General features: G+C 50.0%; 2 protein-coding genes and 2 long non-coding RNA genes across 13 annotated transcripts in view; 1 reads left to right on the top strand and 3 right to left on the bottom strand.

Moving 5' to 3' along the window:
* Positions 1-2,166: 2,166 nt before the first annotated feature.
* LOC147352053 (uncharacterized) lies at positions 2,167-9,319 on the bottom strand. The gene is made up of 3 exons (XR_015147905.1): positions 9,189-9,319; positions 5,525-5,703; positions 2,167-2,373 (listed from the first exon to the last, which is right to left on the bottom strand). It is a non-coding gene; the product is annotated as an uncharacterized LOC147352053 (long non-coding RNA).
* On the top strand, positions 3,939-9,399 carry LOC147352052 (uncharacterized). The gene is made up of 2 exons (XR_015147906.1): positions 3,939-5,550; positions 6,200-9,399. It is a non-coding gene; the product is annotated as an uncharacterized LOC147352052 (long non-coding RNA).
* A 1,945-nt stretch (positions 9,400-11,344) lies between these two features.
* MFSD6L (major facilitator superfamily domain containing 6 like) lies at positions 11,345-13,464 on the bottom strand. Its single transcript, XM_086355547.1, has one exon. It carries the CDS (start codon positions 13,346-13,348, stop codon positions 11,555-11,557), a length of 1,794 nt encoding a protein of 597 aa, XP_086211673.1. The 5' UTR covers positions 13,349-13,464; the 3' UTR covers positions 11,345-11,554.
* A 2,701-nt stretch (positions 13,465-16,165) lies between these two features.
* Positions 16,166-26,684, bottom strand: part of PIK3R6 (phosphoinositide-3-kinase regulatory subunit 6) — a 50,493-nt gene continuing 39,974 nt past the window's right edge. For 8 of the 10 annotated variants that reach the window (XM_086355537.1, XM_086355539.1, XM_086355538.1 and 5 more), the window contains 8 exons: positions 25,938-26,048; positions 24,045-24,135; positions 23,690-23,760; positions 23,107-23,197; positions 22,622-22,737; positions 17,391-17,503; positions 16,702-16,804; positions 16,166-16,372 (listed from right to left, as the gene is read on the bottom strand). In XM_086355537.1, the coding sequence (XP_086211663.1) occupies positions 16,220-16,372; positions 16,702-16,804; positions 17,391-17,503; positions 22,622-22,737; positions 23,107-23,197; positions 23,690-23,760; positions 24,045-24,135; positions 25,938-26,048 (849 nt within the window). In that variant the 3' untranslated portion in view covers positions 16,166-16,219. Of the gene's footprint in view, positions 16,373-16,510; positions 16,805-17,390; positions 17,504-22,621; positions 22,738-23,106; positions 23,198-23,689; positions 23,761-24,044; positions 24,136-25,937; positions 26,049-26,684 lie in introns of those variants that run through there. The other 2 variants (XM_086355545.1, XM_086355542.1) reach the window with 2 other exon arrangements.

Below are 26,684 nucleotides of genomic sequence, written 5' to 3'. Positions count from 1 at the left end.
GAGAGTCAGACATGACTGAGCAACTCACACACACATATTCTCTGAAGTGTGTAGCCCTTGAGTTCTATTACCCACTTATCCCCATCTTCCGCCTTTTTTAACTTCTTATTTCAAAGTCCGGTTTCCTAGGCTTCAGTCCTGGTTCAGTATAATTTAGTGGTAAGCCACTAAACTTAAAGATTTCCTAAATGCCTTGCTTAGACATCTTTTACCCTCTGATGAGGACAGTCTATGTCTGAAGACATACATTCAAACTTTACTAAACAGACTTAGCTTTCACTTCCTGAGTACACGAGGCCTGAGGGTCAGTCAGAGGGGAGTGTCTGCAGCCTTCTCCCAAAGGTCTTTCCTAACCGTGTACATGTGCACAGCCTTCTAGATCCCTAGGGACATGGTGGAGCTTTGCAAAGTTCCCTGTGGTTTTCTAGTTCTCCGGGGCTTACTTTAAAACGGTTGTTGTTGGCCAGGCTTTTGTTTGTTCCAACCAAAATCACAACCCTAGGCAGCTAAGAAATGACTAGCAGAACACTATTGTTTGGGATGATGTCCTAGAAATACCACTCCCACCGCCCCCACTCTGCCCCATGAGCTGTGAGTTACATCAAATAGCCATAACACCTTGGGAATGGAGATTTTTCAGGTAGCTTCTAATTTGGACAAAATACTAACATGTTCTGGGGCTTCCCAGGTGGCGCTAGTGGTAAAGAACCCGCCTGCCAATGCAGGAGACATGAGACATGGGTTCAATCTCTGGGTCTGGAAGATTCCCTGGAGGAGGGCATGGCAACCCACTCCAGTATTCTTGACTGGAGAAGCCCATGGAGCCTGATGGGCTACAGTCTACAGGTCGCAGAGTCAGACACGACTGAAGCGACTTAGCACGTAGCACGCACACATTGACTGCTCTAGGAATGTGCCTTTAACAGAGCTCCAGAAGAAATCGGTTTTCTCCACCAACTTTGAGACTGCTAACTTTTCAAGGCTACTGGGCCAGCAAGCTGGGGAGGGAGAGAGGACAGGAATAGCCCCAAGTTAAAAGGCCACGGACAGTAATGTCTTGTTGAGGTTCAGGAGTTTCTCTTGGATAGATAATTTTCAGTTCAGTCAGTGGCATTGGTACATTCCTAGAGTTCTAAAATGGTTGGTTTTAGTTGTATTGTCAGTATTTTTGATGTTTTTGTGGGAGAGTGGTTCACCAAGAACCACACTTCACTATTCCAGAAGTTGATCTCTCTAGAAAGCATTAAAAAAAAAAAAAAGTGCCTCAGGAATATGGGAAATGAATTGAATCGAGGATGACTCAATGAGATATGCAAGCTATGTACATAAATTATTACATATATTAAATAAATAAAAAACCCAGCTAATTCAGAAATAAAGCTGTACACTGGAAGTGTGGCTGGGGAAGGGGCATGAGGAACCAGCAGAGGGAGGAAGCACTGGAGGGCGCTGAAATTATGCTAGAGAACTTGTCCTTTTTAAGGAAACACATAGATTTGTCAAGAAGTTGACAGGGAGACTTCCCTGGTGGTGCAGTGGATAAGAATCCACCTGCCAATGCAGGGAATACCGATTTGATCCCTGGTCCTGGAAGATTCCATGCTATGGAGTAACTAAGCCACAGCCCATGCTCGACAATAAGAGAAGCCAGCTGCAACGAGAAGTCAACTCACTGCAACTAGAGAAAGCTCAAGCAAAGCAACAAAGACCCAGCTCAGCAATAAATAAATAAAATGTTAAAAAGAAGTTGACCGGGGCAAGAATAAACATAAGTAAGGATCATAATAAGCTAGGGTTACCCATGAGAAGCGTATAAATTAGATGCATTGTTTTCTACAGAATAATTTGATTTTGCCAATGGAAAGTAGAAAATCCAAACTTTCTCACTGAAGAAAGGGCATTGTGAACCATTCCAAAGATGGAAAGGAGTAGAAAGAAAATGTAGCAAACAGAAAACACTAAATGAGACAGTAGATGGAAGCCCTAACACAACATTAATAAATATAAATGAGGATAAATTAAATTCACAAATCAAAATACAGAGACTCTCTGACTGACTCTTAAATCAACATGCAATAATATAATTTTTTTAAATAAGAGATTGTTAAAGCAAAATTGGAAAAAAAGTTCTGGCACATAAGAAAGAATTCCACAGTAGCAATTTTAATATCAGAAGAAAAAAAATGAATTTAAGGTAAAAATTAACAAAGGGAAAATAGAGATGCTGTATGCTAATAAGGAAAATAATAAATAAAGGAAAAACAACAGGGAATTCCCTGGTGGCCTAGTGGTTAGGATTCTGGGCTTTCACTGCCGTGATCTGGGCTCAGTTCCTGGTCGGGGAACTGAGGTCTCACAAGCTGTGCAGCATGACTAGAAAAAGAAGAAGAAATAACATCATAAACATATACATGCCCAGCAATGTGCCCTCAAAATATATAAAGCAAAAAACAACTAAAATGGGGGAAAATGGGGAGGGGAAAAATAGGAGCAGGGAATTAAGACATACAAACTATTATGTATAAAGTAAGCTACAGGGATATATTGTACAACATGTGGAATATAGCCAATAGTTTATAATAACTACAAATGGAGTCTAACCTTAAAAAAATGTGAATCATTATATATGTTACGGAGAAGGCAATGGCACCCCACTCCAGTACTCTTGCCTGGAAAATCCCATGGATGGAGAAGCCTGGAAGGCTGCAGTCCATGGGGTTGCTGAGGGTCAGACATGACTGAGCAACTTCACTTTCACTTTTCACTTTCATGCATTGGAGAAGGAAATGGCAACCCACTCCAGTATTCTTCCCTGGAGAATCCCAGGGACGGGGGAGCCTGGTGGGCTACCGTCTATGGGGTCACACAGAGTCGGACACGACTGAAGTGACTTAGCAGCAGCATGTATGTTACACATCCAAAACTTATATGTTAATACATCAACTATACTTAAATAAATAAATAAATGAAATGAAAAAATGAGGGAAATGAATGTATTAACAGTTACATTTGGAGATGGTGTCATAACTCTTTCAGAATAGGATACATCAAGCAGATCAAAGATAAGCAAGATAGAATATTTGACTAACACAACTAATAATCTTAAACTAAAATATATGTACACACATAACTCTTTATACTGACCCAACAAAGAAAATCTCCACAAATTACAAAGAATGACACTGGTTATATTTTCCAACCACAATGAAATACAGTTAGGATTGAATAAAAGGAGAACTCTTAAAAATCTCATATTCCTAGGAAAAAATTAAAATTACTTTTGGGCTAAGGAGGAAATGACAAGGGAAATTATGAAATACTTAAAACTGAATTACAATGCTAAGTTTTGTGCTGAATTACAATGTCCAAATTTGTACTAAAGCAGCGCATAAGGGAAATTAAAATCTTGACTATGTTTATTGGAAAGCAAGAAACACTGGGAATAAAAGGTGTTAGTGTGTAACTGGAGAAGTTAGGGAAAAAAAAAAAAAGAGCAACATAGTGAGCCCACAGAAAGAAGGAGGAAGGCAATAAAATAATGGGAGAAATGAAAAGAGAGCAAAACAGTGGACAAAATTAACAAAACCAAACACAGGTCCTTTAGAAACATTACATACAAACTTCAGAAAAGAGTAACTAAGCAAAAAAGCACTGTGTTCTGCTGAGTGTGGGAATTTTTTGCCCACGCTTGTTACCTTAAGGCTGCAAGTTGGTGCTTGTGCTGTGGAGAACAGTGTGGAGGTTCCTTGAAAAACTAAAAGTAAAGCTGCTCTAAGTTCCAGCAATCTTACTCCTGGACGTATGTCCACAGAAAACCATAATTCAAAAAAACACATGCCCCCTCAATGTTCACAGCAGCAGACATGGAAGCAATCTAAATGTCTATCAAAAGAGGAATGGATAAAAAACATGGGGTACATATATACAATGGAATATTGCTCAGCCAGAAAAAGAATGAGATAATGCCATTTGCAGCAACATGGAAAGGCCTAGAGAGTATCATACTAAGTCAGACGGAGAAAGATACGTATTACATAACTTATATGTAGAAGCCTTAAAAAATGATACAAATGAGCTTTTCACAAATCAAACTCACAGCCTTGGAAAACAAATTTATGGTTACCAAAGGAAACAGTGGTGGGGGGGGGCGGTAAATTAGGAGGTTGGGATTAACATGTATACACTGCTATATATATGGGGCTTCCCTGGGGGCTCAGATGGTGAAGAATCTGCCTGCAACACAGGAGACCTGGATTTGGTCCCTGGGTCAGGAAGATCCCCTGGGGAAGAGAATGGCAACCCACTTCAGTATTCTTGCCTGGAAAATCCCATGGACAGAGGAGCCTGGCGGGCTACAGTCCACGGGGTCACAGAGTCAGACATGACTGAGCAACTGAGCACACACACAATAACCTATATGGGAAAAGAATCTGAAAAAAATAATGTGTACACACAACGGAATCGCTTTCCTATACACCTGAAACTAACACAACATCATAAATGAGCTATACTGCAATTTAAAACAAAAAATTTTAAAAAAGAAGAGAAAAAAATGACACCAGATGAAACACTGGTGAAAGGATACTGTGGAAATATGAACTGAGAGCTTCAAACGCTCCAATTTAACCTTGGCTAAAATTATAGTTGGAACGAAGGTCATAGACCACAGGTTGAAAGTCTCAGGAGGAATTCACTTTTGCAAATGCAAGGTATGATTCTTGATCCTGGCTTACAGCCTGGAGATGAGCGTCACCAGCTTGTGAGTTCCCCGAAATCCTTCCATTTCCCAAACCGTTCAAATTCCTTGCAGGGTGGACAACAACCCTCCGGGCCTTACAACTGCTTAGGCCTTGCTAAATCTTTTTTTTTTTTTTTGGCCCCGTCATGAGCATCCACAACTTCCCCTATCAGATAATCAAACCCCCAGCCCCTGAAGTGAAAGCACAGGCCTTAACCACTGGACCACCAGAGCAGTTCCCTTGCTAAGTCTTTTAGTAGCTGGAGAACGAAGGAACAGCTGCTTGCTGAAGGAAGGAGGCAGCGGCCCTCCTACCCTAGGGCAACCTCAAGCTCTCTTAGCGCGACAGGAGCAGAATTGAGAACCTACTGTTCACTTCAGAAACCTCAACTCCCAGAGCCAATTCCTCCTTTAGACCTGCCTCTTTTACTTAAAAAAAAAAAAATTGTGGTAAAACATAAAACTGACCACCCTAAACACGTGTAAATGTACAGTTCAGGAGAAGTAAATCCATTCATGTAGTTGTGCAACCAACCTCCATCCTCTTTCATCTTGGAAAAATTAAACACTATGCCCATGAAACGACACTTCCTGTTCCCCCTGGACCCCAGCCCTGGTAACAACTGTCTACTTTCTGTCTGTAGGAATCTGACCGTGGGAAGGACCTCATGTTGTCACCAAGCCAGGTTCATCTGCCCAACGTACAGTGAGCCCGGGATGCTGAGGTTTGCCGCAGAGAAAGGGTCTATTCAGGAGGCAGACAAGCCAGTAGATGGGAGAACTTACCTCAGGTCCACCTCCTGGAAGGCCAGGTATTTACAGGTATTTACAGTATTTACAGGATGCAGAAGCAGGGTGGTTTGAGGCGCGGGGAGCGTGGGGAAAGGTGATTGGAAATGAGAAAAAAGTGAGGCAGTCGTTCTGTGCAGGTGCCGGTACAGCTACGTCAGGCTTCCCCACCGGACCTACATTCAGAAAAAGGCAGCATTTTTTGTTTCCTCCAACAGTGCACAAGGGTTTCAATTTCTCCACATGGTTGTCAACGCTTGCTATTGTCTGGGTTTTTTCGTTTTTGCTTTTTTTTTTTTTTTAATAGCAGCCATCCTAATGGGTGTGAAGCGGTGTCTCACCACGGTTTCAGTTTGCATTTCCCTAATGGTTATTGGAGATGGAGAAGAGGGCGAGAGGGTGAGATGGTTGGATGGCAACACAGATGCAATGGACATGAACTTGGGCAAACTCCGGGAGACAGTGAGGGACAGAGAGGCCTGGTGTGCTGCAGTCCACGGGGTCGCGAAGAGTTGGACACGACTGGGCGACTGAACAACTACAAAATGGTTATTGAAGTAGAGCATTTTTTCGGGTGTTTGTTGGCCATCTGTATACACTCTAAGGCGAAATGTCTATTTGAGTCCTTTGCCTACGTTTCTAATCAGGTTTCTTGATTTTGTTACGTTCTAGTTCTTTCTATATTCTGGATATGAACCCTTGGATCTTCAAGTGGGCCATGCAGCCGCTTGCCCTGTTTCTGTCACACTTAACACTGACTGTCGCCCACCCTGATCAAGACTGAAGCAACAGAAGGGTAGCCTGTCTCAGGAAGAGATAACTGAGGGGCTGCTCTGAGCTGGCAGCGCTGCTGGTGCCTGTGTTTCTTACCCTGTCTCCTGGAGGTGTCCTGTCTCTCACTCAAAGCCAGCTCAGCATCATTGACAGCATCAGTGGCACCTGATGCTCGGGGTTTTTTTTTCTGTCTTTCCAGCTCCAGGAGCTACAGGGTCCTCAGGAAGTCGGCCTCACCCTGAATTGGAGCTTTGGGAAGAGCTGGGACTGGGTTCGCCCAAGGAAGCCAGTGGGGGCATTTCCCTGTGTATTTGGTGCCCCCTGGTGGAATACTTCTGAACTGTGAGCTGACCCCCTTCCCCTCACTTCCCGTCTTGGTTTGGATCAGCAGCCCTCCCCTTATAGCCCTCAGCCTACGCCTCTTGCACATACTCCATGTGGAGCTAGAAAATGGCCTCTCTGGCCTGAGAGGATGCCCTCGCCCCTTGCACAGGGCAGAGGTGACACAGGAGTCCAGGGCTGCAGCCTATGATGGTTGACATGTGCAAAGCTGGAATTTAGATGACATTAATATAGACAAGGCTATGGTCTTTCCAATAGTCATATACAGATGTGAGAGCTGGACCATAAAGAAGGCAGAGGGCCAAGAATTGATGCTTTCAAACTGTGGTGCTGCAGAAGACTCTTGAGAGTCCCTTGGACAGCAAGGAGATCAAACCAGTCAGTTGTAAAGGAAATTAACCCTGAACACTCATTGGAAGGACTGAGGCTGAAGCTGAAGCTCCAATACTTTGACTACCTTGAGCAAAGAGCCAACTCAGAGGAAAAGAGCCTGATTCTGGGAAGGATTGAGGATAGGAGGCTATGGAGATGACAGAGGATGAGATGGTTGGATGGCGTCAATGGACATGAACTTGGGTAAACTCTGGGAGGTGGTGAGGGACAGGGAAGCCTGGCGTGCTGGGTTGCAAAGAGTTGGACATGACTTGACGACTGAACAACAAACCAAGGATGAAGTTTTCTGCACTGAAGGTGCCTGCTTGGGCCTCCCCCTTCCATCTTAGATGCACACCCCTCCCCCGACCCCTGTCCTGGATTCCCTACCCACAGGCTTGCAATTCTAGCCCCCAGAGACTGCCTTTGGGTTCATGCCCTGGGACCCTGGCTCTGAGGGCAGGGGGGTCATCTAGGGATGGGGCTTGGGGCTCCACATGGCCAAGCTGCACAGCAGACCAGGGGCTCTGTGCCAGACTCAGAAATGAAAATAAACATTCAGAGCCCGCATCCCTTGGGTTCCAGGACACCATGCGGCTCTGCCAGGTGAGAAGGGCCAAGGCAATGTGACGTTGGCTCAAAGAAAGGGATCATGTCACCAGATGGCACAACTTAAAAGATCATAGAGACCAAGATGTTGTTTTTCAGACTTGGAAGATGAGACCAACAGGTAAGTAACTTGCCCGAGGGGTCATATCTTAAGCTTTGCTTCTGTAGCAGAAGCCACCTCACCACATCACCCTCCCATCACAGACCACAGGCTGCAAGGATCCAGACGAACTTCAGTCCAGTCCAAACTCATGTCTCCAAGCTATCTCCCAAACAGAGCTGAAAAGAGAGTCAGGTTTCCTGAACATAGCTCTGGAAAAGCCTCTGGGTATTGTGAATGCCTTCTGCTCTGCCCCATATCACAAGTATCACTAAACAGCCGTATCCCTGGGCTCAGTGACAGTCATCCATTGTAGAAGGCAACTGGTAGGCCTAGGAGTGTTTTTGCTATACTATCTTCCATTTTTATGATTTAGGTGCTGGTTTTCTATCACTCTGGACTCTGCCACTTCTACAGACCTCTCCCCTTATCACATGGGTTCAGAATTGCAAAGTCATCCATGATCCTTGATACCTCCTTCTTCTCTGACCTCCACTTTATTATTAATCAATAACCAAGGGCTATATTATTGATTCCATCTATGACACTCCTTTGCATACTGTATTAGTTTTCTCCGGCTGCCATAATAAAACACCATGGGCTGGATGGTTTAAACCATAGATGTTTTCTCACAGTTCTGGAGGCTGGAAGTCTGGTTTTGAATTTTAACCTTCAGAGCCTTAGTTGCTTCATCTGTAAAATGAGTGGATGCTCTGACTTAATGAGATGGCTTTGTCTTAGCATGGATATCCCAGATTTTTGCCACTCTGGGGTTGGGGCCCAGATGTCTCCCTGAGTCCAAAAGGTCACACAGGGCTTCCTTGGTGGCTCAGTGGTAAAGAATCTGCCTGCCAATGCAGGGGAAACAGGTTCAATCCCTAGTCTGGGAAGATCCCACATGCCTGGGAGCAGCTAAGTCCACGTGCCACAACTATTAAACCTGTGCTCTAGAGCCCAGGAACCGCAACTATTGAAGCCCATGCACCCTAGAGCCTGTGCTCTGCAACAAGAGAAGCCACGGCAATGAGAAGCCCGAGCACTGCAACCAGAGAGTAGTCCCTGCTCGCTGAAACTAGAGAAGAGTCCACGCAGCAATGAAGACCCAGCACACCCAAAAGTAAACAGAATTGTTGGGGGAAAAAAAAAGGTCACACAGAAAACTACCAACACTGGTGTTTTCCAAAGTACCCTCTAGGGCACACTAGTTCTGCAAGGTAGTGATTTGCGAACCCGGAAGAAGGTTGATACGTGTTACATCAGGGGAATTACAGGGCAGACAAAGCTAAACAAATTTGTTGGCTATGGGGCTTTCCAGAGTCTTTAAACGCTCATATGTATTATCAGTTTCTAAGAGGTGACATCATTTACATCATTTCTTAAATTGTTTAGCCCAGACTTATTTTTTAATACCCCTACCCCCGCCACCCACCATCCCGCTAGAATCAAGTACTCTGCAAAACTCACCTGGGAAATGATGGTTTAAGTCAGCCTGGGCAGAAAGGTTAATTGCTCCTCCAATTTTTACTTTCCTCTGAGCTCGAACAAACATATGCTAGAACTCTGTATCTCTGATAGCCACGAGGCTGCCAGATAAGAATTTCATTTACTTTTAATGGTATGAAGCTGAACTGATCCAACGGCTTGTTACTAGAGTAAAAGTCATACATCTTGGTTCTAACTCTTTGTGACTTGATCATTCCTTCAGTATGCAAGCCCATAATGATCATCTCCATTAGTTTTTCTCCCGGCACTCAATCATCATGCCTACCCTGCTCTTCCTGAAATTCTATTTGAGCTTCTCACTTGACATTCAGCTTAACTTGTCTTTATCCCTGGGTATTGATGTTTTCTGTTGGGCCTGCCGGCTGGCCCTTATCCCTGGTTTCTGGAAGACAGCCTCTAAATTCCTGAAATTTCCTAAGGTATGAGTGTCCCTGTTATTCTTGGTGGGTCTCTCTGGACCACACCTGTATTTATGGTAATGAGGTGACTCTGGGAGGGCCCCTGGTTTATGGTAATGAAGTAACTAAAGATAGGCCCTGGTTTATGCTAATGAGATGACTCAGGATGGACCTCTGACTTATGTTAATGGAGTGACTAATGTGGGACCCTAATGCTAATAAGATGACTCAGAAGGCTGCCATGCCAGATAGACCAACCACATGCTGGAAGAGAAGTTTGGGGCTTGGAGTCCTGTGACATCAGCCTGACTTCTGGGAAGTGGACAGTGGCTAAATGGCTCAATGAACCATGCAGCTATAATGGAGTCCTGGTAAAAGCCACAGATGCTAGAGTCTCCCCAGTGGATATGGGCGTGCTCAGAGGTGAGGGGTCCTGACTCCGTGGGGAGAGGACTTGCCCACTTCACCTTTGGGACTCTCTGAACCTCACCCTATGAGTCTCTCCTCTTGGCTGTTCTGAATTGTATCTTTTGTCTACAGTAAAAATGTTATCTTTCATGCAGTACTTTCCTAGGTTCTGTGAGCCATTCTAGTGAATTATTGAACCTGAGGAGGAAAGTAGGAACCCCAAATTGGTAGCCAGTTGGTCAGAAGTGAGGGTGATCCTGGGGACCCCCAAATTTGTGGCTAGTGTCTGAATTGAGGGCAGTTGTGTGCTTCTTAACCTACGGTGTGACTCCTGGTAGCTGGTGTCAGAAGCCACTGCAATTATGCTGAGCGCAAGGAATGGGACATAAAAGGGTACGGTACATTCTAGGAACTTCCCTGGTGATCCAGTGGCTAAGACGACAGCGCTCCCAATTCAGGGGGCCTGGGTTCGATCCCTTGTCGAGGAACTAGATCCCACATGCTGCAACTAAAAGATTCCATATGTCCCAATGAACGCTGAAGATCCTGCGTGCCAACACTAAGACCCGATGCAGTCAAGTAAAATTTTTAAATGATGCAGTGAATGATTCTGATTGATTCATAAGGCTGTTGTGGGCAGCCCAATGGCACAGGTAGCATGTGGACCACCTGTAGCATCCTGGCTCTGGAGGTAGTATAGACCGTCCTGGCCATAAGGAGGCTGCTGCACCCTTATCAAAGCAGATGCAAAAAATCTCCATGTGCTCTTACATGGTGGAGCCTGCAAAATTGAGTCCAAAGGACTTGAAATGACTTTTGCTCTGACTGAAGTATGGGAGATGAGTCTAGTATCCTACTCCTGGTGACACACACACTGGAGAGTAAGAGTGAAAACCTAATCACCTCCACACCCATCCAATATACATTACACTTCCCATCACTTTCTCTTATTGGAGACTTAAGTATCTGGGTGTGAGTATAACACTTGTATATCAATGCAGAGAGAGACAGGTAAAGAGAAGAGTTTTGGTTTCATTATCATCCTGACCTGCCCTATAAGATAGGCTTATGCCTTAGGATCCACAGGAATGCATGTGACTCACCAAAGTCAAGGCCCCCTCTGCCAACTGAATCCTGCAGGTCCCATCGCCTTCCCGGCCCCATCAGCTTCATCTGAGCACTTCAGCCACAGCTGAAATCAACAACAAACCATGCAAAGCTCTTCCAAACCCCATTGCCAAGAGAGTGACTACAGAGGGAACATTTTTTGTTTTATAGCAAATGTATTCTTGCACCATTATTTTCCAAAGATTGAATGGCCAAAAGTTGAATCTCCTTTTACTACAAAAGTAAAGAAAATCATGCAGTGAGATGACCCCGTGGAGCTTTGGCACAGACACACTTCTCTCTTGCAGGGCTTCCTGAAGCCCCACAGGACTTGTGGGCTTTGCCCTCAGCAGACTGAGTCTTGTCCATCCCTCCGACTCCTTCCCAGATCAGTGTGCATCCTGGCTCTGTCTCTCAGCCCCTCCAGTCAGAGTGTTCCTCCCTTATGGCCTTCACTAGCCAGTCCCGTTCGGTCCCCTGCTCAGAGTCGCTTGTGTCACTGGCTTCCACAGTCAGCAGCTTGGAGTAGTTGATTTTCCGCTCCTGGGGCAGTCTGGGCTGGATGGACAGGAACAAGGCCAGCCAGAGCAACAAGAGGACGCAGCAGGCCTGGTAGAGCACGGGCAGGCTGAAGCGCATCACCACGAAGCCCCCCACAAAGCTTCCCAGGCTGGCCCCACTCCCACAAACGTGGGCTCGGAACACGGCGCTCAGGGGTCTCTCTCTTCCAGGAGTGGCCAGGTGCTCTATGGAGGTGCTGACTGCCCACCACAGAGCCCCGTGGCTGAGGGCGCTCAAGATCTGAGCCGGCAGGACGGACCACCAGCTCCAGAGAAATGAGTAATACAGCAGCTGCCCCGCCAGGCAGCCCAGCCCCAGCCCCACCGTGCCTACCCTGGACAGCTTCCTAAGCAACAGAGCTTTGAAAGGATGAAGCATAATTTCCCCCAGCAAGCCCAGGGCCACGGAGAAACCCATGATCAGCTCGCTGCTCCTGTGGTCTTTCATCTGCCAGAACAGGAAGTTCTGCACTGCACTGGTGGCTCCTCCTGTCAAGAAGATGGTGAGGGCCAGGATGGTGAGGTGGGGGTCGCCGACCACGAGGGACAGGGCTTTGACCGTCCTGTAGCTGGGCTCCTGCCGCCGGCAGACGGGAACGGGAAAGGCGATGCTCACCAGTAAAGCCAGGGCGCTGACCAGGGAGTAGCCGTAGAAGTGCACCACGCCCCGCGGGCCACTGGTCGCCAGGAAGCAGTCCAGCGGCCCCACCAAGGCCGCAATGCCGCACACACCAACTGATGTGCCCAGCAGCCTCCACACCCACAGGCTTCTGTGGCGGTCAGTGGCATCCACAAAATCCAGGTATTCGTAGAGGCTGTCGTCGGCCACCTGCTCCAGAGGGGATGTCAGCAGCTCCCAGAGCACCATGGAGCCCAGTGAGAGGATGAAAGTCCACTGCAGCCCTTCCAAGGAGAGGCCAAGGGCCCCACCATCCCCCTTGGCTGCCGACTGGTTGGCTGGACTTGCCAGCACCGTGCCCCCAGCAAACAGAGGGAGTGGTGGACTGACCACTCTAAAAGCACCTTCACGGGGAGAACCTGTCACTCCTGGAGTGTCAGGATGGAGGAGAACTCCGGATCTGTTCCTGGTTCCTTGGGTGGAGCCCACGGAGGAGCCGGGTGGATAACTGAAAGGTTCTTGGGCACTTTCCCCAGGCCCTTCTCGGAAGCCAAGGGTTCCAGCGACCCCAGAACTCCTCTCCCCTGGGAGGCTGAGCGCCCCCGCTGGGGAGTTGGAGGCTGGCTCTGAGGCCAAGGTGACAGTCACAGTTAGTTCGACTCCCGGTGGTGGGCCCTCGGCAGTCAAGCTGTGGCTTCCATTACACCGGCGGTCCCCTGGGTCTCTGTCCAGGGGCGGTACCAGGACCATAAACAGGCTGGCCCCCGCCGAGCCCAGCAGCGAGGCTGTCATGAGCACCCTCCGCTTCTGGTGGCTTCTGGCCAGGAAGGCACAGAAGGGAGCCCAGGAGGCAGCGATGAGGTGCTTGGTTCCCATGAGGATGCCCACCCAGGGCGCGGCCAGGCCCAGCTGCCGCAGGTAGAGGGTCAGGAACGGGGTCACGCAGGCATCCCGGACTCCACACACCAGGTGGAAGAGCTTGGCCACCCTCAGCGCCCTGCTGACGTCCCACTGCGGGTTGGCGCTCATGGCTGCCGGGCTCCCTCAGACCCGGGCGGGCGGCGGCCGCCGTGTCCTGTCCCCCGGAGGGAGGCGGGGGAGCGAGCCGCAGGGCGCCTCCAGCCTCTGGCGGCGCCGCGGTCACCGGGTCAACGGCCGCCCCCGCCCCCACGTCCGGCCACCGGCCCGGAAGTGGCCCCGCCCAGGAGGACGCAGCACCTCGGGGGCGGGGGCTGCGCACCTGCCGGGCGCACCTGCGGGGCGCCGCGCAGGTGCGGGAGGCGTGCGCACCTGTGGGTGCACAGGCTGGGGCCTTCGGGGTGCGCTCCAGGCCGCCCCTCAGGGCTCCCGTCGCCTGCGAGGCTGAGTTACCTCCCTGAACTTCTAGAGGCAAGGAAAACTTGGGGAGCGAGAATGGAATTCGTGATATGACACCCCGCCCGCCTCTTCACGCTCTTCAGGTGTTTACTCACTGGCCCCCTGATTAGGGACCATCCAGTTCCCCCTCAGGAACCGTCCCTGCCACCCTCACTGACAAATCCTGCCCCTCCCCAGGCTCACCTGCTCACCTTCCTGCTTATTTTCCTCCACAGCAGTGTCCATGTCAGACATACTGCTGCTGCTGCTGTCACTCCAGTCGAGTACAACCCCATAGACGGCAGCCCACCAGGCTCCCCTGTCCCTGGGATTCTCCAGGCAAGAACACTGGAGTGGGTTGCCAGTTCCTTCTCCAATGCATGAAAGTGAAAAGTGAAAGTGAAGTCGCTCAGTCGTGTCCAACCCTCAGCGACACCATGGACCACAGCTTTCCAGGCTCCTCCATCCATGAGATTTTCCAGGCAAGAGTACTCAAGTGGGGTGCCATTGCCTTCTCCGGTCAGACGTGCTACTGGCTTCTATTTCAGGGGTTTATCTTGTTGACTGTCTCTCTCCCATCAAAGTGCTATTTTTGTCCCCAGGGCCTAGAACAGTCTGATTGGATGTGAGCTGCCCATGGAAGAGGCATGACTTTAGGCAACACAGTTTTCTCCACTGGAGACATCCCCTGAGAGGGACTGACAGCTGAGGGTGGACTTGAGGTGGCAGCTCCTTCAGGCAGCCCTCCAGCACACCCTCACCCCACCAACATTATACATGTCCTGGATTGGTTTTTATTTTGGGCCACATGTGTGATCTTAGTTCCCCAACCAGGGATCCAACTGTGCCCCCTGCGTTGGAAGCACAGAGTCTTATCTTAACCACTGGACCACCAGGGAAGTCCCTGGATGGTTTTAAATTATCCCTAGGAGTGCTTTGTTGTCCATTTGGGGATACACACGCCAGGGGTGGCTAGCTAACATTTCATCCAAAAGTCACTCCAGAGGCAGTAATACTAGCACGTGAACAATCTTACATCAACGGAAGTGGATTTATTAATTATCCCGACAGATATTGGCAAAATTTCACATGTCACATGGATTGTTTATAATTTTTTTGGAGGCATTTCCTCCCTTGGTGAACAGGGTATTAGAATCCAGAGATTCCAGCAGCCCAAACCCTTTGGAATAGCCAGCCGCCTTTACTCCAGGATGGCCCAGTGTTCAACAAGAGCTGTTCAGTGAACTTTTCAAGCAAGATTTCTTCAGAGCACCTAATTTGGCTGGGGGTGAGGATGAGGGGGCTACTTGCCAACGCACACCTGAATGTGCAGCAGAATTTTGTCTACGAAGTGCTTTCTTTGTAAGCTGGTGGGGAGATTGTTGGGGGAAGGCTCAGAGCCCTCCCTAACTCTGAGTAAGTCCTGCAAACATTTAGTTCAAGAATCTAGTACTTGTTGCTCAAATTGGTATGAATCAATTAACATCACCCCAATGACAGAAAAAGAAAATCTAGCCATGTTCAGTGATGCCAGTCATTTCCAGTTTAAAGTCACCTTAGTCACATTCAGGGCTGTTCCTAGTTCCCCCCTCTTCCCTGGGCTCCTCACGGGACAGCCTCAGTGGAGGATTGCACATTCACTGACCTCTCCATCTTAGCTGTTTAGGGTCGACTGCCAATGAGCAGCAGGGCCTTTGCCATGTGGTGTCCATCAAGATATCCGCAGTCCATATCCTGGGGTCCCTGCTGCCACCTCATGGCTGCACCTCTTCCCTTTCACAGTGAGACCCCTTGGGCTTGTCTGCATTCAGCTATCTGGGAAAAACCTTACCAGCTCCCAATGCCCACAGAGGCACAGGGGCTCTCTTTAAGGCTACTCTTGGGCCCATCTGCCTAAGCACCCCAGGCAGCCCCTCTTACACCATTTCCTTAGGCTTTGAGAATGTGCTCAGACTTGCCCCCTACTCCTGGGGCAATAAGGCCACAAGAGAAGTGCCTACTTCTCTACTCTTCGGTCCCAAACTTGGAAGGGACACTTCCATCCCAGAGTCACCATGCCCAGGTGATAGGTATGAACTTAACATCTGGATATACACTGTTGAACTCAAAGCCAATAAATCTGATGTCTTTAATCTCTGGCTCCTCTGAAACGAACTTGCATTCCCACCTCCACTTTGGCAATAGCGCAGGTCAGGAGGCCCTCAGTGAACGTGAATGAGGAGCTGGGCAGGTGGACAGAACACACCAGTGAATGTTTCACCAAGCTCTCACCTAGCTAAATGGATACATCAGGTTAGACTAAGTCGTGCCTCCGATGTCTGTTAAAATACACGTATTGAGAATTCCCTGGTGGTCCAGTGGTTAAGACTGTGCTTCCGCTACAGGGGGCGCAGGTTCGATTCCTGGTCGGCGAACTAAGATCCCACATGTCATGCAGGGTGGCCCAAAAGAAAAAATTTAAATGAAATAACATACAAGTATTGCTGGATATTAGATGACAGCAGAGAGACTTTAGTGTGCATTTACTGAATCTAACACGTCCTCTCACCTGGGAGAGACGCCCACCTGGGAGTGGTCCCAAGGCTGAAGGGAACAGTCTGGGTGGGAAGGGAGGGTTGTAGCTGCCGCTGCTTGCTTCTTGTTTTCCCCAGGCTGCCGGGCCCTGGCCCGGACCGCAGCTCTCATCTTGGTTTCAGCCTGAGTGGGAGAAGATAGTGGGAGAGGCGGGAACTGGAAATTCATGCAAGAGTGGATGCAGGCTTGAGGAGCTGGGTTCTGTGTGAACAGCTTGGTCACAGCCTTCTTGGGCTTTTGTATGGGTGCTGCTCCATCACACCCATCCTGTGCTCCATTGCACTTGCTGGCTTCTAGATGCGGCTGAAAGCCGCCCCAGGGAACCTTTTCTAGCCACTGGGGCGGGGACGGGTGGTGTATCCTTTCTCTCAAGCCCGCCACTCTCGGACTCCCCTTCGGGTTCACTGGACGATGCCAGAGAACGTGTTGATGGGTATCAGAAGAGGCTTAACCTTGGCTTTGTTCCTTTCCATCTCCTGCTGGTGGGAGCTGAGCCCCAGCACCTTGGATTTCTGGGTCCTGGAACACGGCTCTGGACAGGGAGCAACCTCGAACCTATGGAGAGAGAGAGAGGCCAGCTCAGGAGACCCATCTCAGGGGTCCAATCTGCCTGGGCATTTTAAAGGTATAGACAATATACCTTTAAAATATACCCTTTATTGTCTGGTATAGACAAGGGGGAGGGGCCGATGCGAGCTGAGGAAGAGTCAAAATGAGAAAGAGCAGCCTGGGGTGAACACAGGGAGAGTTCATGCCCAGGTGGGTCACTCTGTGTGCCTGCCTGACCCAAATACACCTTCCAGGTGACACCAGTAAGTGTCACATCAACTGCAGTGTAGCTGCCTCAGAAGAGCAGCCTGTGTATGCGTGTGTGTATTTGTGGGGGGGTGGGTGCAGTGCCAGCCCCGGGGATGGGTCAAGGGCTGCAGGCTGAGCGTCTGTAGAGGAGATTTAGGACAGTATAATCTCAGCTGCTGCCCACCTTCAGCCACTCAAGTGCTCTTTTGCCTGGATTTAAGTTATCACCTGAGTCCATACCCATCAGGGACAGCTGCCTGGCACAGGATCCAAACCCCCTTCAAGATGTTCAGGGCTCGAGGCAGGAGGGGGAGGGGCTGGCTGCCATGGAGCCCAACCTCACCTGACCACATCCTTGTACGTGCGGCAGCTGTCCTTGTCCAGCAACAGGGTCAGCAGCCTCCGGTCCTGGCTCTGGATCTGGATGTTGGCTGTCCGGAAGGTGTTTGTCACCACCTGCAACAGAAACAGCTCAGGGAGCGTCACCTTGGTAACAGACGGCCCAGCCAACACCTCCTGCCCAGTTCATGGGGGCCCCTGCCTCTCTTTCTGCAAGTGACTCTTGAGCAGTGACAGCCCCGCAGGAAGTGCTTCTAGGCTGCCCTGGCCCTTGACTTGCCCATCATGTGTGCAGTTCTTTTTTCCAACCTGTTGTCCTTAATTTAAAAAACAACTTGGGATGCTGCGGGTGGACCCTGCCAGATACTCCAGTGACCTGAGCACCTCCTATATGACAGGCGTGTATTGTGTGGAATTGGGGGATATGTCCAGGTTTTTATAAGCCCTGACCCCAGTTATTAGTTGGATTGCATACAAGATCATTTCCCTGGGGCAGAGACAGAAGGTCTAGAAAGTGGCAACTTACCCCTGTGAGTCAGACCAGGCCTGTATCAGTTTGTATCAGGGGACCAGTGACAGGCAGGAGGGATCCATCCCCTGCTTGGGAAACCTGGGTAGTGGTGGAGGAAACCCCGCCTTCCAAACCCAAAGCCCTGTGGCTTCTTCAAAATGCACCCAGGACCAAAGGAAAACAGCCCTGAGGCAGCCCTCCAACCTGTGGCCTGGGGAGCACGGAGTGGGTGCAGGGGGTTGCTATTCCTGAGAGGCCCCTCCCCCTGGACAGAGAAGGTGGAGCATCTTGGGTTCCAAATGGGGCTCTTAGGGCCCTTCTGGTCACTGGCCACTTCCACATGTGGACAGCAGCTTTGGGTGATCCACCACCACAGAGCACTAGTTTCTAGAGCCTTAGTCTCCACCTCTTTCAAGCATAGATCCGCCTTTCCCAAACATAAAGTTAGATTCTGATCTAAGTGGTCTGGAGTCCAACCCAAGCCTGGGCATTTTTTATAAGGTCACCACTGTAGGCAGGGCTGATCCATCTTCCTGCTGTCAAATTGCAGGGAACTGCTTCCCTGATGGCTCAGTTGGTAAAGAATCTACCTGCAATGCAGGAGACCCTGGTTCGATTCCTGAGTTGGGAAGATCCCCTAGAGAAGGGCAAAGGCTACCCACTCCAGTATTCTTGCCTGGAGAATTCCAGGGACTGTATAGTCCATGGGGTCACAAAGAGTCAGACACAACTGAGTGACTTTCACTTTCACAACCGTGCCGAAGGGCTTCCCAGGTGACCTAGTGGTAAGAATCTGCCTGCCAGTGCAGGAGATGAAGGAGATGCAAGTTCAGTCCCAGGGTCGGGAAGATCCCCTGGAGGAGGAAATGGCAACCCAACCCACTCCAGTATTCTTGCCTGGAAAATCCCAAGGAGAGAGGAGCCTGGGGGGCTACAGTCCTTAGGGTTGCAAAGAGTCAGACGTGACTGGGCATATATGCATGCAAACAGAGACTAAACCTGGGGAGGTCAAGCACATCCGGGCATTTCTGCTGGACTTTTGTGGACTGGGAGGGTTGGCTGCCAGAAGTCTCTGGGCAGGGTGTGCAAGAATCTCCCAGGAAGAGAGTCAAAGCAGAGACTCCACACCCAGAGCACCGGGGTTCCTATCCTGGGTCTGCCACTTATTAGTTGTGTGACCTTGGACTTGATTCTTAATCTCTCTGTGCTTTTTGTTTCTCATCTATTGAGAACAAAAATATGTTACTATTAGCAACTACCTTGTAGGTAAAAGGGAACTCACTGGGGTGTTTAGATTTTCAAAATTCCCACAACCAGGTTATTTAAAGAGGTCATTCAAAATAGAAACTGTTGTAAGGAACTGACTTTGAAAGAGGAAATACATGAAAAGGAAATAGGTCCACCCTGGAGCTCGAAGCTCAAACACAGAGCATCCTGTCTGGAAACCTCAGCTCAGTACAGAGCTCTCAGCCCATAGAGGGCTCCTCCAGGGCATAGGCTGCCCCAGAAAAAGGGAGCTCTGGTTAGGGGTGAGATCCTGCAGAGGTGGAGGCTGGATGAGAAGGTCAGGAGACATCTGGAGAGCTCCTGCTGTGAGCTGTTCCCAAGCTGAATGATGGGAGGATGGAGAAGGGCCTGAGCCCTACAGAGACCTTGAGATCACATCACTGATAGTTTTGCAAATGCTGCCATGGCCATGTCCCCAGGGTTTGGGGGGGGGAGGGTGGCAGCGGGCACAGACGTGGGGCCATAGCTCTCCAGGGAGGGCGGTGGAGGATGTGCAGGGAAGGGCCTCCTGGGGGAGATGACACCTGAGTTTAATCTTGAAAGAGAAACAGAGGTCATTAAAGGAGGACAGGGAAGAGAAAGGGAGGAACGGGGTTTCAGGCCAAGTGAGGCGCAGAGGAAGGACGGCCAGCACACTTCCAAATGTAACTGAGCAGGGTGCTATGGGGGCTTCCCGGTAACAGGCCCCTCCCCCATATCCTATGCTTCAGCTCCTCTCTGAAGTACCTAGATCACAGTATTTGATGCACATTTCCTGAGTTGTTTTATTACAGATGCTAAAACCACCACCAATGGAAGAAATTAACTACATGATAATTATTAATTACATAATCATGAGCAGGTAGCCCTCAGACCCACTGGCACCTAAGGATTGATGGTGTTAATGCCTATGACATCACTCTGTTCCCTTGCCATCAACCAATCATAGAATTGTATACCAACTGATCACATAGCCTAGGACAGGCCTCCCTCATCTGGCTTTTAAAAGTGCTTTGCTGAAACTCCTTGGGGAGGTCGGTGGTTTTGAGCATCAGCTGCCCTGGACTCCTTGTTTGCCACCTGCAATAAAAGCTACACTTCTCTTCACCACAACCCAGCATCAGTAGACTGGCTTTACTGCACCTGGGCGAGAGGACCCAGGTTTGGTTTGGTATCACAGATAACCCAGTGTCAAGGGCGTGCAGGGCTGGCTGGGGTTGCAAATGGAGAGGAAGAGGAACCAAGCTATGCAACACTGAAGTTCTTCCACCCTTCTGCCCGGGGAGAGGAAGATGATCGAGGGGTTTTAAGCACGGAGTGATGTGTCTGTTTTAGAAAGAGCACACGGGCAGAAGTGTGGAGGGTGGACTGAAGGAGCACTGGTGTGACAACGGGGGGCTGTTGAGTTTGTCCAGAAGGAGGTGGATGAAAAATCTGGCCCAAGAATGACCAGTTTGCTCCAGTTTGCTTAGAACTTTCCCTAGTTTTGGCACCAAGAACCCCAGGTCCTAGGAGACCTTCCAGTCCCAGGCAAACTGGGACAGCTGGTCAACCTCGCTGGCCCAGGAGGAGGATGAAGAAGGGAGACGTATGAGAACGTTTGAGAGAGAACACCGGCAGACAAAGGGAAGTGAGGAAGAGGAGGCGTCTGAGCTGACTCCCAGGTTTCTGGGAAAGGTGACTGGTTAACGATGGCCTCACTGGACAGGAGATGGACACAGTGGAGGAGGGCATGAAATAACAACAGCCTCTAACACATATATGGGACTTCCCAGATGGCTCAGTGGTAAAGAATCCACCTGCCAGTGCAGGAGATGTAAGAGACACTGGTTCGATCCCTGGGTCGAGAAGATACCCTGGAGAAGGAAATGGCAACCCACTCAAGTATTCTTGCCTGGGAAATCCCATGGTCAGAGGAGCCTGGCAGGTCAGAGTCCATGGGACTGCAATGAGTCTGACACGACTGAGCGACTAAACAATACCATACCACATATATAGCTCTGACTTGGATAAGTGCTCTTCTAGAACCTTTACATGTCACCATCATTCAGTCCTCACAACAACCAGATAAGGTAGCTACCATTACTATCCCCATTTTCCAGACAGTGAGACTGAGGCACAGAAAACTGGAGACACTTGCCTAAAGTCACATAGCTGGTAAATGAGAGCCCCAAGATCTGAGTCTAGGCAGTCTGGCTCTAGAGAACTCCACTACTGGAAAGCTCTGGCTTTGGTTTTGAGTATCTTGAGTTTGGGGTGTTGTGGGACACCCAGCTCATGCTAATTTAGGGGTCAGACACTCAGGGGTGAATGTCAGAGCAGGAGATAAAGATGTGGGTGTCCTGAACAACTTGGACTAAAGCCACGGACATAGCTTTGATAGCCCAGGAGCTAAGAAATGAAGTGGGTCATGGACCAAAGTGAGAACACTATCTATTTAAGGAGGTGATTTAGGAAGAGTCCAGAGGAAAGGGTCGAGTTATGCCCAGGGCTAGGATAAGGTGGGAGGTGATAAGACATCCTGACCTGCAGGGATGCAGGATGTCACAGAAGTACTCAAGACACTCGGGCATCAGACCTCCTAGGCGGCTTGACCTAAAGGGAGTATCTGCCTGGGTGAGGGGGGAGTCCAGGCTTTCTGACAACACGGTTCAGGTGTAATCATGTACTCCAAGCCCAACTGAGTAGGGCAGTGACATCCAGAGTGGCCATCAGATAGGGAGAAAATGGGCAGGTCCTACGTCTGTATTTCTATGAGTATCAATAAGAACAAAGGGCAAAGGGCGGTGGTAGGGCCATGGGATGGGGCCCCAAAGGCTGGGGCCATTGCCGGAACTTCTCAGATGCTGCAGTCACTAAGAATCCGTCAGCCAATTCAGGGGACACTGGTTTGATCCCTGGTCCGGAAGGATTCCACATTCCACGGAGCAACAAAGCCCTTGGGTCACAATTACTGAGCCTACATGCCCTACAGCCTGTGCTCTGTGACAAGAGAAGCCACTACAGTGAGAAGCCCAAGCACCACAAGGAAGAATAGCCCTTGCTCGCTGCAACTAGAGAAAGCCCAAGCACAGCAATGAAGACCCAATGCAGCCACAAACAAACGAACAAACACAAGGGCTGGGCCATTGCTGTTTTGGCTGCTGTGAGCAGGGCATACAGTACTTCGGTGCATTTTGTAGTTATCTGTGTACATCTCAGGTCCTCCGATGGTCCAGGTGGAGGTGGGGGTGGGGCCTTACCTCTTCCAGGGCCCTGGAAGAGGGCTAGTGGGTGCTCAATATTTCAAACAGACTGGAAATCAGATTCTTCCCAACAGGAAGACTGGCTCCAACAGCAGGGGCTCACAAAGGCTCGGGGTTCACTCCCTCTTCTCTGCACACCCTCCCCAGGCTCTCTTCTCTGATTCACCCTACCCTGTGTGAATCTCCCCAGCTCCTGTCCTCCCCAGGACTTACAGAGAAGGACCTTCCCGCCAAGTTGGAGGTCTTCACAATCTCTGTCACACTAACTTTCAGGCACATGTGGTCTGTGTCGGGCGCAGCAGTAGGGGTGCAGAGGGTGGGCCCTGAAACTGGGAAGGGTGAGATGCGGGGCTGTGAATGGGCCTCCAGGGAAGGAGGGCAGCTGGGGATGCTATTTCCTAAGAAGGACACGAACCCACTGTGACCACCACCCCTTCCTGTTTTAACCCCTTCCCGTACCTGCTCAGGCAGGGGAGCGTCACCCTGGGCTGCTTGATGGTGACCCACCTGAGGGCCGGGCTGGGCCTCACCAGGCAGCCTGGTGCCCAGCCCTGGGCCCGGCATGAGTGGGAGCTGGGCCATCTTCCTGCTCTCCCAGAGATGGGGAGGGAAGCTGCCTTCTCCCGCTCCCTCCATCTCTGGCCCTCCACCCTCTTTCCTCCTCCCGCCCCAGCTTCCCTGCTTGCCCAGCTCCTCACCTTCAGTGTCACTGGCTGGAAGGGTCTTCAGGACCAGCCCGGTGGCCCGCAGGGAGACGGTGACCTCCCGGGTCCGGTGGCTGAGCAGGGCCTGCGGAGGGGGACGCAGGGACAGAAGGGGTCCTCAGGACAGGGCACACATCCCCACATCAACAGTCTGCTTGTCTCCCCACCCCTCCTTCTCTGCTTCCCACCACTGCCCTGAGCCCTGGTTAAGCTAATGTCCAGTAAGGAACCAGAGGACGAAGGCTCAGAGCACTCAGTCCTGGGAACACGTTCCACCCTCCAGACTGAGGACTGTACTCCGATGCATCTGGTCAGCTAGGGAGGAAGGTATTTTTGAACAAAGGGATAGCGCCCTGTTCCTTACATCAGATGGCCTCCTTGTCCATATGTAAGGCCAGTCATAACCCGCCCATCCCTGCAAAATGCTCTGGAGGTAGGGAAACTGGGGGCTGTGTCAAGGGAAGGGCAGAAGGTCCCTCTGTCTGCTCCGCGCTCCCCGACCCCCACCATGTCCCTGACACCTGCCCCCCTCCAGCGGTACCTCCGGCCACCTCCTGACGGCGCCACACCCACTGACCTTCTGGTAGCAGATGGAGAGCTCAGCCCCTGGACCCTCGGCCACGCCCCTCCTCCGGGGTGAAAAACTATCTGTGGGAAGAGAAGAGGCTGAATGAAGGTGGGAGGCCCCATCCCTCCCTCATTGAGGCCTAGGTGAAGCCACATCTGTTCCAGAGCGGAAAAGCTGCATCTCAGGGGGGGCCAGGCTGCCCTTAGGGCTGGGAAAGCCTGCAGGGGACAGGGCACCCTGGTATTCAGCAGTGGTGGGAAGGAAGGGGTGGGATGGGGCTGTGAGAGGTGGGAGGACTTTCTGGAAGTGGGCCTTGAGGAAGCTGAGTCAGCTGAGCTTTGGGAAAGGGGAGACAGATGCTCACCTTTGGGGAACTTGGAGTCTTGGATCTTGACCTTGAGCTCGGTGAGGAAAATGTCCTCGGCAGGGTCTTGGCTCAGATCACCAGAGAAGATCTGGAGGGAGGTTGGCGGGGGGGCAGGGAGGCTGGGGGAGGTCGTCCCTGCCAGGGGCAGCTCCCAGTAACCCCCACAGCCCAGGATGTTTTTAAAATATTTACTTATTTATTATTTATTTGGCTGCACTGGGTCTTAGTTGCAGCATGTGGGATCTAATTCCCTGACCAGGGATCGAACTCAGGCCCTCTGAGTGGAGTCTTAACCGCTGGACCAGCAGGGAAGTCCCAGGATGTGGGATTTTGGTCCTCCCACCACTGTCCTGGAATCTTCCATGTGCCGACCGCCTTGCCGTCATCTTCCCCCATCAATCGTTTAATATATTTTTCTACTCATTTGAATTCTCACAAAAACCCTGTGATGAAGATTACTTTCCCCATTTTAAAGATGGGGAAAATGGGGCTTCCCTGGTGGCTCAGTGGTAAAGAATTTGCCTGCCAATGCCAAAGACATACGTTCGATCCCTGGTCTGGGAAGATCCCACATGCCACAGAGCAACTAAGCCTGTGTGCCACAACTACTGAGCCTGAGCTCTAGAGCCCACGAGCCATCACTATTGAGCCCATGCATCCTAGAGCCTGTGCTCTGCAAAAAGAGAAGCCACCATGGTGAGGTGCCTGCAAACTGCAGCTAGAGATCACTGCAGCTCAAGAAAAGCCAGCACAGCTACAAAGACCCAGCACAGCCTATAAATAAATAAGTTAATTAATTTTTTTAAAAAGTGGGGAGGGAGACTTCCCTGGTGGTCCAGGGGTTAAGAGTCCACCTTGCAGGGCAGGGGACATGAGTTCAATTCCTGGTCAGGGAACCAAGATCCCACATGCCTCATAGTAACTAAGCCTGTATGCTCTGGAGGTGCAAGTGGAGAGCCCATGTGCCACAAGCCAATGCAGCCAATAAATAAAAATAAATATTAAAAAAAAAAGGTGGGGAGAATCAATGTCAGGGAGGTGAAGGTAGCTGTGATCATACAGTGAGCATGCAGAGGTACCAGGAGGTGAGCCATGAACTTCTCAGTACCTCACACTGCCTCTAACTCTATACCCACTGCACACAGCCAGTCCCACACTGACGCATCCTCTGATACACACACAAACACACACACTTTACTGTGCTACTAGCAGGGGATCAAGATGAACAAAGTATAATCTCATCTCAGGGGACTCAGAGTCTTGGTGGGGCGGCACTGGCATCTGCAGGTACATGACAAAGTGGCAGTGAGGTGCCAGAGTGCGGCCCAGAGCATCGCAGGAACACCCAGGAGAAGCACTTGATTGTGTAATGGGGTGAGCAGAGCAGAGGTGAGGGCAGTTGCTGCAAGAGGTGAGGTTGGCAAGGATGATGGGGAGGATGGAAGGACAGAGAGTCCTTCCGCATGAACTTGAGGTGTTAGAAGTTAATGATTATCTTACTTATCCAGAGAGGAAGAATATAAAGTTAACAGCCAAGAATGTCTGGATGGGGGACTTCTCTGTGGTCCAGTGGTTAAGAACCCATCTTGCAATGCAGAGGACACGGGTTCGTTCCCTGGTCGGGAAACTAAGATCCCACATGCCGAGGAGCAACTAAGCCCATGGGCCACAACTTAGAGGGTCTGTGAACTGCAACGAAAGATCCTGTGTGCAGCAAGGAAGACCCGACATGGCCAAAGAAATAAAATAAATATATAAATATAGGGAAAAAAAAAGAACGTCTGGATGAGTTTATGACTTGCATCCTGGTCCCCCGTTTCCCCGGAGCCAGGGGTCCTGGAGTCCAACAGGCTGCCATGGTCTCATTGGAGCCCCAGGTGGGAAGCTTACCTTGACCGTGTAGATCTGGAAATAGACGGGCTGGGTGCCCATGCGAACATAGTAGGTGATGGCATCCAGGATGAAGGGGTCTACGGTCTGGGACGTGTCCAGGGAGAGAGGCTGTGAGGGAGGGAGGGAGACTGTCTTCAGCCAGCCCCCTCCACACTGCTGTGGGACCTGCCACTTTCTTAACAGAGAAATTCCAAAACCCCCTTGTGCTCCCTGCCCTGCACTAACCTCGCTGTTTCTTCAGCGCTGTCCAAGCCTTTCCCGCCAGCTGATTTCTACCCTTAATCAAAAGGGTCCATCCAGCACCCCAGTGTTCATAACAGCACTATTTACAATAGTCAAGACATGGAAGCAACCTAAATGTCCATCAACAGATGAATGGATAAAGCAGATGTGGCACATGTATACAATGGAATATTACTCAGCCACAAAGAAGGATGAAATGATGCCACTGACAACAACATGGATGGACCTAGAGATTATCACACTAAAGGAAGTATGTCAGACAAAGACAAATATCATATGATGTTACTTACATGTGGAATCTAAAAAAAATAATACAGATGAAAATGGAACACCAATCCTGAGGGAAATAAAGACTTTAAGAAGTGAAGAGTTATACCACACCCCCAGAGGGTAACTTAATGTGCTAAAGAAGTTCATTCTCCAAAATTCAATCAAAATCTCAATGGGATTAAAAATAAAACTTGACAGGCATTCCCTGGCTGTCCAGTGACTAGGACTCTG

This window comes from Bos grunniens, chromosome 19 (genome assembly GCF_055505025.1).
Source record: "Bos grunniens cultivar Pamir isolate PY7600 chromosome 19, Bosgru_T2T1.0, whole genome shotgun sequence".
NCBI classification, from domain to species: domain Eukaryota; kingdom Metazoa; phylum Chordata; class Mammalia; order Artiodactyla; family Bovidae; genus Bos; species Bos grunniens.
Note: the sequence above shows the minus strand (reverse complement) of the source record. Positions and strands in the feature narration are given on the sequence as shown.